General features: G+C 46.7%; 1 protein-coding gene across 1 annotated transcript; it reads left to right on the top strand.

Annotated features, from left to right (window-relative positions):
* The first annotated feature begins 345 nt into the window (after positions 1 to 345).
* NGA_2076800 (elongator complex protein 3) lies at positions 346 to 2,603 on the top strand. Its single transcript, XM_005856309.1, has one exon. It carries the CDS (start codon positions 746 to 748, stop codon positions 2,525 to 2,527), a length of 1,782 nt encoding a protein of 593 aa, XP_005856371.1. The 5' UTR covers positions 346 to 745; the 3' UTR covers positions 2,528 to 2,603.
* Positions 2,604 to 12,903: the final 10,300 nt, after the last annotated feature.

Raw genomic sequence — 12,903 nt, 5'->3', positions numbered from 1 at the left:
GGAGAAATAAGATAGGCTGGGAGCGAAAAATGAAGCCAGTCGCAGGTCCTGCCATCACAGCCATGACGAAAATGCTGAGAAGAATTTGCCAATCCTTCATGATAAGCACCATAAATGTTAAAAAAGGATGTCCCTGTGATTTTTGAGACTTTCATTCATAATTGGCGGGGCGACTGGACGTTTGTTACTAGCAGTTCGTAATGAAATGGATCCCGCGTGCTTCAACCTCCCCCGGCCCTCAAGACTCGAGCCCGGCCCCAGCCAACCTCCTCCCCCGGCCCCAGCGATCTCGCTCCCACCGCTCCCACTCGCAGCCCTCTGTTGTACAAATACTTGTTGCAACTATGAGAGTATTTTAATTGTATGTGACATTCTGATCCTGTTAGAGCAAGCCGACAAATCTGGGCGAATCCTCCGGGAGTCAAGAAGACGGAGATAGATTTCTACTTGTATCAAGCGTGTAATACGCACCTCTTTGTACCAACTGACATATTTATGTATCGCTCGTAGTAATGCTTCATATTACCGTTTTTCATCCATGTTCAATGTGTGCTGTACGCAGTCGTTTTGATATTGGCATCCATGAAACACAAAATATTTTCCGTCAAAGGGATATGTGTGATGCTTGTCCTGTGTATACCCGCTTTATCGCACCTACGAAGTTGTTGATGTAGGGCTGTACTACACCGGAGAAAGTGGAAGATCAATCGACAAATAATATGATAACACATTTTGTCACCTTTACATGGCGTCTAGTATTTGTACACACCCTATCAGCATCATGCCGCCCAATCATTCGGATATAGACCAAGCACAGAATCGCCTTTCGCCCGCTTACCTCAGTTGCGTTGCAGAGCTTGTCAAGGAATTGATGCATGCGTTTGACGCCCGAGTTCCTACGAATTTGACAAGGTTAACAGCCGATTTAGCACGGAAGCGGAAACTGAAAATCATGCCTCGTTTGATGGACATCATTGCTGCTGTCCCTGAGGAATACAGGGATAAGTTGTTGCCTTTCATTAAATCGAAGCCGGTTCGTACGGCCTCTGGTATCGCCGTCGTAGCAGTCATGTGCAAGCCTCACCGTTGTCCTCATATTGCGATGACTGGCAACGTCTGTGTATATTGTCCCGGCGGACCTGACTCGGATTTTGAATACTCCACACAAGCCTATACTGGCTATGAGCCTACAAGTATGCGGGCCATTAGGGCGCGTTATCACCCGTATGCCCAGACGCGTGGGCGGGTGGATCAACTTAAACGTTTGGGTCACAGCGTTGACAAGGTAGAATTTATCGTCATGGGTGGTACATTCATGTCCTTGAGCGAGGATTACAAAGACTGGTTTATCCGCAATCTTCATGATGCTCTCTCTGGTCATTCGTCGGGCAGTGTGGCCGAAGCTGTCGCCTACATGGAGCATAGCGAAAGTAAATGCATTGGTATTACTATCGAGACTAGGCCAGATTTTTGTCTTAAACCACATTTGAACGAGATGCTATCTTACGGCTGTACTCGCATCGAAATCGGAGTTCAGAGCATTTATGAGGACGTGGCTCGAGACACAAACCGAGGTCACACTGTTCACGCCGTGTGTAACTCATTTCAACTGGCAAAGGAGTGCGGGTTCAAGGTCGTGACACACATGATGCCAGATCTACCCAACATGGGCATGGAGAGGGATCTTCTAGGTTTCCGCGAATTTTTTGAGAACCCTTTGTTCCGAGCAGATGGCTTGAAAATATATCCTACTCTTGTTATCCGAGGCACAGGTTTATATGAGCTTTGGAAAACAGGACAATACAAAAATTATACTCCCGACGAACTCATAGATTTGATGGCAAAGATCTTATCTCTTGTCCCACCTTGGACTCGTATTTACCGTATCCAACGGGATATCCCAATGCCTCTCGTCACTGCCGGTGTTGAGAATGGTAATCTTAGAGAGTTGGCGTTGCGCCGGATGGCTGAACTCGATCTTCCTTGTCGAGACGTCCGGACGCGCGAAGTAGGTATTCGTCAAATTCATCAAAGTGCTCGCCCACATGAGATTGAGCTTGTTCGTCGCGACTATACGGCAAATGGCGGATGGGAAACTTTTCTGAGCTACGAAGATCCTCACCAAGACATCCTTATTGGGTTGCTACGTCTCCGAAGGCCTAGCGCTGTTACATTTCGTCCTGAGATCCTGAACAATTTCTCTTCCGTTGTAAGGGAGCTGCATGTCTACGGCTCAGCCGTTCCCTTACACGATAGAGATCCAAATAAATTTCAACACCAAGGTTACGGCAGGCTTCTTATGGAGGAGGCAGAACGCATTGCCAAACATGAGCATGGTTCTGCGAAGATAGTAGTGATAGCAGGAGTAGGAACTAGAAATTATTATCGCAAGCTCGGATATGAACTGGAAGGGCCTTACATGAGTAAGTACTTGCAAAAAGGCAACAGACCACCCGTAGAGTATCAAGCGGGCAAAATGCATATCGATGGATTGGAAATGGATGAAAGAAATGGCCTACAACTGTGAAATTTCCAACATTAACCTTGTTTAGATTCAGCGCGCATCACATTGTCTTATTTAATGTGAATATCATGACTACAAGTTATCAGGTTCAAACTGACTACAAAGAAGTCAGTCGTCACAAATTTCATTCATTTTTAGTGCCAAAAGGTATTTGATATTGATCGAGAAAAGAAAACGAGAAGCTACTATCAGTTGTTAAACCAGGGATTAATTATCTTCAAACTCTTGCAAGTCACCTAACGTCACTATCGCAATAAATTACCCGCGTCTCAATGTCATTAAAAAGAAAAAGGCCATTGCATAAATAATGAATTCTTTCCGCGTGTTTATAAAGCCATGGTTTGAAACTTTTATAATTGGAAACAGTGAATTTCTGGGGAGGAACCAAGTTTATCGCTGGAAATTTTATTCGGAGATAGCCCTCTAAGGATAAGAGTTTGTACCTTACACTCTTCTCATAAGCTTCTACCGCATTTCGACAGCGATGAGTCTCCTTGTAGAACAAATAACTTAAAAGAGGTAGAATCTTACTTTGAAGAATAAGTCTTGCTTGTACTTGACCCCGCAAAGAAGACTTATGATCGGCTTTACTTATATTTCGTTATTTTAAAGAGGTTAGGGAGGACAACTTAAGACTTGTACTTCTTAGCAAACATCAGCAGGTTTTATCCCATAAGTATGATGAATCTTACTATGGGCAAATGTTAGAGGTTAACGAAATATCATCGATCCGAACGAGATGTTGGGATGTTTTTCGGATATGGCATGACATTTGCTCTATCAAGGGCGATGAGATGAGGAACAATAGACTCATATAATACATATTCTTTTTCATTTCACTATCAAGCTCTCAAATAGGTTGATGGGTAAACACGAGTAAAACTGAAAACCGATACTTAAAAGGATAGTCAATGATGGGAATCAATCTGTGTACTATACTTATCACTTCTTTTAAAGAAAATAGTTAACACTAAGTTTTAATGCGATGCGACATAACTCACTATTATTTGTTCGACGTATACTCATTCTCGCAGGCCTGTGCAAACTTCATGAGTTGGTTTATGCCTTCATTTTTTGTGACTTAAAATGATTTGTATTCCAATGACATGAAGCGCTATAAGCATCCTTTATTTAGCCAATGTAAAAATCGCCCGAGTTCACATTCAATGATTTTTCGACTGAAAGAGGACCGGAAATTTGTAAAGTGGTTTATAGATCTCCACATTCTACGCAGACATGTCAAATATTCTTCCAACTATAAGCATTCGACTCAATCAGACATTGGGATGCAATCCTTATTGAGGCTCCCCCCCAAAAAATAACACATTGATTGGCTTCCTAATTTCCCTCGAACACTTCGATTGACTTATAATCGAGTTTATGTCGTTAGGCTCAAAGAGGGTTGAAAGAGCATCAAGCGGCAAAATTTTGATATGAGTAAATGTAATAGTGCACTTCTAGTACGGATTGGCAGTACTCATAAGCCAATGTCTGCGAGGACAGTAGAGCGTGCTTTTCTTGGTTATCGAGCAGTTGTCGGATAACCTCTTTTTTGGACTTGTAAGGTAGGTCGAAAGAGGTCATCTCGTAAAAGTAATTACATTCTGTTCTCAAGTCATGTCTCGAGCACACAAATCCTTTTTGCAAGTCCGTGAGAGTCTTAGGTTCAATTTTCTGGAGTCGTGGGCCTCAGCCCCCAAGAGGTACATTGAGTTTTTCACGAAAAAGAGCTTTCTTAAAGAGGCCAGTGGAAGTAGCATGAAACTTCAAAGTCCATACTTTTTATCTTCCCCACATTTTCTCATCCCTATTATTCGTTCACCGTTTGCATTTTTGATGATAATGCTTGCCTGCAGACTTAGAACGCAGACGGCAATAAATTACTATCGATGCAAAGTTACATGCGTGAATACAAGCCATAACGCAGTTATATAAGGATATTTTCTCGCATAGAGCGATTAAAGCGACCTTCTATTTCAAGTCTATTAAGAAAACCAAGAACGATTCCCGTAAGTCCTGGCGTCAGCGTCACTATGCAAAGATGTACCCTGAGCACTCTTAAAAACGCCTGATTCTGCTATTTTGACAAGTACATGGTATCTATGTCTCCATCGGCATCTTTGAATGGAGTCACACTCTCACATTCCTTTTCCTCCACGTAACTTGAGGCAACGTCGCACCTTGCTTCCTGCCACCCAACAACTTCGTCGCAGCATGCATCATATCGCTTATGAAGAATGTGTAACGAGTCAAATTCATAGCTGTAGAAAGCCAAGATAAATAACCACAATATTTCCACAACTTTGAATGAATTTTCATTGTTGAGTGAGTGGGGGAAACATGTGGACACAAAACTAAAAGTCGGGCGACGGCTGCAGGCGTCGTGTCGCGCATGTTCGCGCAAAGATATTTTTTCCCTTGTTCCGTGCTTTACAACGTAGCTGCGTGTGGTACATGGTGCATGGTTGCTCCCTGTCTACCAGGCACCATGCGCATTTTAATATATATTTATTTCACGTTTATATCTGCGTCTGGTCGTAGTATCAATGAAAAAGAGCTACCTATAGACTACCATTCCGGGCGTTGCGTGGTGCGGCAGAACCCTGCATTTTGGGGACTCATCTGATGATATTGTTTCCTTGCCTCTCGTTGTTTTGTACTTGAGCCGAGTAGAGAGAATTCTGACTATGCTAGTCAATGTAATCAAGCGTTATTTACAAAGAGGTGTATGGTTTTGGAAATAATATCCTCTTTGATTAGCCGTGAGGTCGGTCGCACGTCGTGGATTGACCAACCTAACCTAGTACCTTGCGCCGCGTCTCTCTGAGAAGCTTGGGGCTAAAATAGACAATCCCGGTAAAAGCTCGTCAGTATTGTCTCCAAGGTTTGATGGAAATCAATCCATGAAATTCTTGATTACATTTTAATTTCCTCGAAAACATCTGTTTGCTCTTTCGTCGGCTGGGAATGAAATTTTGTGTTACCAGTCCCAATAAATGGTGTTATTGTTTCAAGCCAACTCATACGAATTCAATCTTGCATACTATCAACACAATAACAGTCAGCAATTGGACCATGTGGCAGCATGATAGAGGGCGCCACGGTTCAGCTACAAAAGGTAATTTCATATCGCTCGCTCGAGGTGACGAAAGTCAGGAATCAAGCGACCCGGACGAAGAAAATGTCTTCGATTTAGATGTAGATACCGACTCCAACAGCGGAAAAGACCTCTATGGAGGAACAGAGAGGGAGAAGGAGGCAATGGATGAGGAAGAAGAAGACGACGACGAGGAGGAGGAGGAGGGGGAGGAAGAGGAGGAAGAGGAGGAAGAGGAAGAGGGTGGGAGTGGCGATGAGGACAGAGATGACCAGGAAGCAGAGCTCCAGGACGTGCGGCGATGGGGAAAGCATAAAAATCAGTACTACAGTGCGGATGCTGTAGATTTGGAAATAGGGCAGGATTTCGAAGAGGCAGAAGAAGAGGAAGTTGCAGCGCGCGAGGTGGAGCAGGCGCGTTATGATGAGGTGGAGGAGAATGATTATCTAGATGGCTGGAATACAGATAAAAATATCCTGGTTCAAAAAAATAAATTCATGCGTCCTGAGATCGGGATGCATAGTATAACAAAGCCAAACACGCAGTCGATTACTAGTGGGCTGAGCTCGTGGCAAGAGTCCATGATGGATCAAACCGAGATGGAGATGGCTCAGCTTGAACAGGGTTTGTTGACCACAAGCACAGCTGGAAAGCTGCGAATGCTTTCAACTAGCTCGCCAGAACTATTGACGTTGCTAGAGGATTTCAAGGACAAGCTGAGCGAGCTACAGGATCGCGTGGAGCCATTGGCAGAGATGGCGCGAGATGTAAGTAACAGTTGATTTCAATAATCGGCATTAGTTTGGGTGGAGGACATTGTAACAATTGGACCCGTTAAGAGGCATAAAGCTCTAACTTAAGTGACCTGCTGAGGGCAAATTCGTTGCGAAATGAATTTACAGCTGTGTACTGTCCTACGTCCTCTTGTGGCTGCCTATCCATATCTTTTAAATCCTTCTCCGTTTGCCTTGTCCTAGTCTTTGAAAAAGAGGTGGAAGTGGCTTGAGCGTGTCGGTTCAAAGGATGCACAAGAAATGTAGAGCGGCTCGTCTCTGTCGAACGAGCACTTTGTGTCCAAACACATTTTAATATCTTTTCATGTTTTGGTATGGATTAGATGATATGTTGGAATGCCTGGTGTCCTGAAGCATTTGGTTGCCTCATATGTCTTTTGTGTCCTTTAGTGTTTTTGGATATCATGAGATTGACATTTATACGCGTATGCAATCATACGTCGAAAAATATGTACAGGGAGCTTGTGCAGTGCGCCTGAATGAAGAGGGTGTGGCCTATTTAGAAGTGAAGCAGCAGTTGCTTCTGAATTATTGTTTGAATTTGACCTATTATCTTCTCCTGAAAGCTGAAGGCCGTGCTGTGAAAGATCATCCTGTCATTGCACAGCTCGTAGAGCTTCGTGTCGCGCTGGAAAAGATGAGGCCCCTTGATGCAAAGCTCAAATACCATCTTGACCGGCTTACGAAGGTCGCTTCTGTCGACGGATCCTCTAGAATACACGATGACCCTCTCTCCTTTCGGCCAAACCCAGACCTGTTGGTAGGAAAACGTGGTCAGGACCGAGTGGAGGATGGAAACGGGAAGGATCTTGACAATACAGAGGGAAATGGCCACAGGGAGGTCTTGTATCGCCCTCCTCGTCTTGCTGCTGTACCGTATGGGGAAAAAACGGGGGCTGATGGTGGACGTGAGAGTAAAAATGAGGCTTTGGCACGCAAGAGACTTGAAAAACTGCGTCGGTCAGAGCTGCTTCAGACCCTGACTGAGCAATACAGAGACAAGCCCGAATTGGTAGCAGAGCATAAATCGCTGGAAAACTCTGTTCAACAGAGAGCAGATTACGCAGAGGAGGAGCGGCGAATTTTCGAGGAGGAGCGCTTTACCCGCCTAGTAACTTCCCGGAGGGACAAGAAGGCGCGGAGATTGGCGAATGAGCAAGCGACGCGGCTAGAGACTATTGCTGATATCGGTGACTTCCATGAACTACATGCTTCTCTGAACGCTCTTCAAAACGGTGCTCAAAGCAAAGCATCGTACTCAGCATCAAATAGTAACGACAGGGAAGTCAAACAAATGAGACAATTGCGGGATAAGAAAGACATGAATGCACTTCAAAAGGCGGTGAATTCTATAGCTCAAAAGGAGCAGATGACGAAACGCCAACGTAATAATGATCTTCATGGAGATATTGATTTGCCTCACCGCAATGAATGCGTCCGTAGGGTGCGCCGGGCAACGGCGTCGATTGATGAAGAGAGAGGCGACATGATCAACTCGGCGAAAATTCCCACCAATGCCAGACAAAAAGCAATACAGGTGCATCATGGCGATGCAGACGAGCAAGTCACCGCGTCGTGTTTACCTCCGGAGCATCCTCTGTACAAGACCGTGGCAACTTCCAAAAGCAAGCGCAAAGCTGAGAAGGCGGCTCTATACGCAGTTGAGCCTCAATATGGGGCAGTAGAGGATGGGCTGACGGTCGGTGCGATGGGAGAGGGTGGGAAACGCGGAATCAATCATCAAATGCTTAAAAATCGCGGGCTCACGGCCTACAAGAGTAAACTGAATCGCAATCCTCGTGTGAAGAAGCGAGAGGCCTACCGTAAGGCTGTGATCAAGCGAAAAGGCCAGGTTCGGGACGTCCGGGAATCCGAAGCGGCCCATTATGGCGGTGAAGCAACAGGTATCAATGCAAAAGTGATACGCGTGCGTGGAAAAGGGACATAGAAGAATGATTGGCGACTGCCCTTCGTTTATGATATGATAGTTCTGAGTTGTTTTCTCACTGATGGAAGGGTCTTGCCTCGAGATTATTGAAGGTAATCAAAAACGAGCTAGCACAGAGTAGGTTACGTGTCTCTTCGACCGCCCTGTGTACCATGAAAATTCGATTTATCCTCTTCTCTATGATGAACTTTTCAAAACAAGGCAGAGATCAGAAATGTTTTCCCTTTCTTGGAAACCTTAGGCCCCCACTTCGCCTCGAAATATTCACGACAAATCCAAAGATCTTGATGAAGCCGCGTAAATTGAACCTGGGCCACATCTTTGAATTTTCGCGTTTCCCCGTTCTTGCTCTTCTCGGATGAAATTTTGTTTTTCCCCATGTATCAAAGTCCTCTCACGGAGAAAACGAGAAAAGTTCAAAGATTTCAGTGGTGCTGTACAGGAAGTTATGGTAGCTCCCCAGTACGAGCACATATTGTTTTTAACCCTTGCCCTCGTAACTGCCATTTTCTTCCCCTCGCAATTCGTGACAACCTAGGAGAAGAGCTTCCGTTCATGCATGTGTAAGCCATGCACTCCACCCTCGCGCTGCGCGGCTGGAGACCTCACCTCAAAGCGCAGCAAACCTGACTCCCGTCGCTTGTGAAGGTCGGCCAGTGAGATGGTACCCAGATCCTGAAGTCCATGGCGCACGCCCGTTGTAAGGTAGGGGATGTAACGTCCCATGGAGCCACGGTCCGTGACGGCACCACTTACACCCTGGGCTACCTTGACAACAGCATTAGAGGCAAAGTAGCGCTTTTCCGAGCCCTTAGCCATTGCCTCAACAGACCCCATGCCGCGGTATCGCTTCAAGCGGACGCCATCCTGATAGAAATATTCGCCCGGAGCCTCCTCAGTTCCTGCAAGCAACGAACCCATCATGACACAAGACGCTCCCACAGAGAATGCTTTCACTATGTGACCCGTGCTCCCAATGCCCCCGTCTGCGATTACAGGAACGCCAAACATTCCGGCCAGTCGGCTGGTGTGATAAATGGCAGAGCAAGCCGCGCGCCCGGCTGCGCATACCTCCTGAGTAGTACAGATCGAGCCAGATCCCATTCCCACACGCAGACCGTCCGCGCCTGCCTTTATGAGGTTAAACGCTTGTTGAGCTGTTACAACGTTTCCAGCAACAACTTGGACATCGGGGAATGCGGTTTTAATGTGTGAAATCATTTCGTACTGAAATATAGAGTCGCCTTGGGATGAGTCGATGATAATGACGTCGACTCCTGCAGCCACCAGGGCAGATAAACGGTCTCGATCGCTGGGACGAGTGCCGATTGCTGCCCCGCACAACAATTGCTTGTTCGCATCCTTCGAGGCCAAGGGATAGTCCCGACTCTTTTTAATATCGGCTCGCGAGATGAGCGACACTAATTCGCCGGCATCATTCACAATAGGTAATTTCCCTTTCTTCGAGGTGCGGATGATGGCATTCGCCTGCTCCAAAGTAACGCCATCCTTAGCCGTCACCACATCCGTGACCATAAGCTTGGAGAGCTTGGTATCCTTATCATCCACGAAGTCAACGTCCCGGCGGGCAATCATCCCTACCAGGCGCCCTCCCAATTTTCCATTTTCCGTTATCGGAAATCCTGCGAATCCTTTCGCAGCTGTAATTCGCTCGACATCAGCTACCGTGTTGTCAGGGCCCAGAACAATGGGATCGTGGATGAAACCATTCTTATACTTCTTAACCTTATTGACCATCTCTGCCTGCTCGCTGATTGTGCAGTTGTAATGGACCACACCAATGCCGCCGTGTAAGGCCATCATGATGGCCATTTTGTCCTCGGTCACGGTGTCCATGGGCGACGACGCCATTGGGGTCTTCAAAGCAATATTGCGCGTGAATTTACTCTCTAAAATTACCTCGTTTACACCGAAGTCGATATGAGATGGCATTAAAATCAGATCATCGTACGTGTACGCTGTGCAGCCTTTCACATCTTCAAACACCTCCATGGCCGTGTAGCCCCCGTTGCCTTTTGGCAGCCGCATCTCCACGTCCTCCCATTTGGCCGTCTTCACGTCGAGAGGTGTACCGTTCATGATGAGCTATTATAATTGAGCAATGAAATACGGAAGGAGGACCCGGTTACTCTTTTGTTTGATTGTTGCCTCCACGGAAGGGACACAGAACCATTTCCAGCCAGGACAGGACGGAGAAAGCTACCACACGTCCTCAAGTAGATCCGTCACAGAGCCTAAAACTATCTACTTCTGCATGAACTATCTTCTTCAAAGACCATACTAAGTGGTGTCAGAAATGGTAATCTTTCAAAGGAAGACCCTGGCAAATCTATTTACATAGCATCCAGAATAACTCTCACACGGGAGGTTGATGGCATGGTCATAAGACATGGGAGTCGAAGCCTGGACATCATGGTAGGTCATGATATCACAAGTCGATCTACGAGAGCCTTTCTCATCAAAGAGATCAAGACCATACATAGTAGAGACGGAATCCGGTTATTTTAATTGATTTTTATTAACATGAAGCGCACAAATGCCCGCTCCGAGGTTCCGCGTGACGAGCAAGGTGACAGGCCTCACGTGCACGGGCCACTTCGCCCGAAAGATGGCGGAGCGCAAGCCTTTCAGCTACAATGCAACCATTGGCGTAAGATTAAGCCGAGTATGGAAAAGCCACCCACTCCGCGGAAAGGCCGCGAAGGCGCCGCGCGGGCGTTCTTCCCAAAGGTTGAAGCGTCAGTGGCGGGGGCGAGCGAGGCCTGGGAGCTTCCTGGCGCCGGGCCGGAGGCTCTGCGAAGCCATAGGGAGCGAAGACTCCAACAAAGAAGATAACGAGGCGTGGCTTTATCACACCATAGGCAGTATCACGTGTTTTCTTGGTGTTGTGTACCTTCCGCTATGATGATTTCCAAATTTCTTATAGAATCCTCCTGAAGCATCAGCCAGGGCGTGTCAATTCACGATGATTTCGATACATCTCGAAAAATGAGTGTCCTTTTCCTTGGGAATAGCTGGATTCAGGCAGCATAGAATGTGAACTATTGACCCAATTGCCTATGCTTTCGGAGTCGGGAGCATTCATATTTTGCTTGGTACCTCCCAGAGAGATTGCTCAACTCCGCATTACATACATCATTCTTAAAAAAGTTCTACCTGATATTCAATGCACAAATAGGTGCCAGCTCAAAGTGCAGCAGTTTCAGTCTCACGACTGCCCAATCATTGCATTGTAGTAATTTGTTGGCGTAACGCTGGTCATAAGCAATACGTGTAGTACATTACTTGGCCACGCATCGCTACTGATCTCGGTCGGTACGAATCACATGATCTTGAGAAAATCTGATGAAAACTCGACTGCAGGTTGTGGCAATAGCAGCGCTACGTACGTTTTGTCTCAAAATTCTGATAGGCGCCTGTCTTGTGCATTGTGGTCTCAATCCAATGCTGGGCAAGGGATATGTAGCGCACAGGACAGAGTGGAGGGTTTATGTCCGCCGTCTTCATCCCAGGTCCACGTGGCCACGAGGCATCGGTCACCTCCCTTCCTTCCCTGTGCATGGAAAAAGCCTTCCAGTCATACTCTTCTTGCGGTCCTTATTTTGCTCGCGGTGGAGACTGCTCCTTCGAGTGGGCAGTCAGCTCCCCCAACCTTTGCTTGCTACCCTCCCCACCTGCATCACCGCGTCTCTCCGATATGCCGACATTTAGTCAGGCACTGTGGCCCGAGCAGACCAATTCGCTGGTCAAGCATGCGTATTGATTGGTTTTCCGGCCCCAAGATTGCCGAGCCAGTACCTCGTAAAGGAGCTCTGTCGTCGCTTGTGCTAGATCCTGTGCGACGGGCCGTGGAACTCTTCCCAAACTCAAAAGGGGTCATTGATCAGGTTTGGACAATGCTGCCATTGGCTCTTCGGGCGCTTATTAATCCGTCTGATTTGCTTTTATTCGTCACGACACGTCTACTGTACCGCAAAGCTTGCAGGGCTCTTCATGCCTTTCACCACTTCTTGTGGAAGCGTGCGGGAATCATGGACGAGCCGCGTGTGTACGAAGATTCCGTACTGGGCTTCATGGAGCCTAAATTGGGAACTTTGACGTCTTTTATCGGCGTCACGTATGTTATAAATGTGGTGCTCTCTTTGCTGATCGATATTGGCTGGCGAGTGAGAGCCGACTCTGCACGACTTATGGCGTCGCTTTTGTACATTGCGTACGGGGCATATTTTGTTAACGAGGTCAAAAAGGAATATTTGACGACATGGGTACCATCTTTGCAAGAAGATCGGCGCCGCTCCTACATAATCGACCGTTCTTCATCGGTAGTACTCTGGATATTGGCGATCTTCTCCTGTATTGAGTGCATCTCAGCTTTTCTCAAGATTCCTCTCTCGTCCACGCTAGCTTTTGGAGGGATCGGGGGTCTTGCATTTGGGTTAGCATCTAAAGACGTGGTGAGCAATTTTTTTGGGGGAGTCATGCTTCTTTTCACGGAGCCGTTCACGCCAGGAGATATGGT

This window comes from Nannochloropsis gaditana (genome assembly GCF_000240725.1).
Source record: "Nannochloropsis gaditana CCMP526 unplaced genomic scaffold scaffold006, whole genome shotgun sequence".
Lineage (NCBI taxonomy): Eukaryota > Eustigmatophyceae > Eustigmatales > Monodopsidaceae > Microchloropsis > Microchloropsis gaditana.
The sequence above is the reverse complement of the archived record's forward strand: the minus strand, read 5'-3'. Positions and strand labels throughout refer to the sequence as shown.

Excerpts from the sequence above, each read along its gene's own strand:
- NGA_2076800 (XM_005856309.1), top strand. The coding sequence starts at position 746 with ATGGCGTCTAGTATTTGTACACACCCTATCAGCATCATGCCGCCCAAT.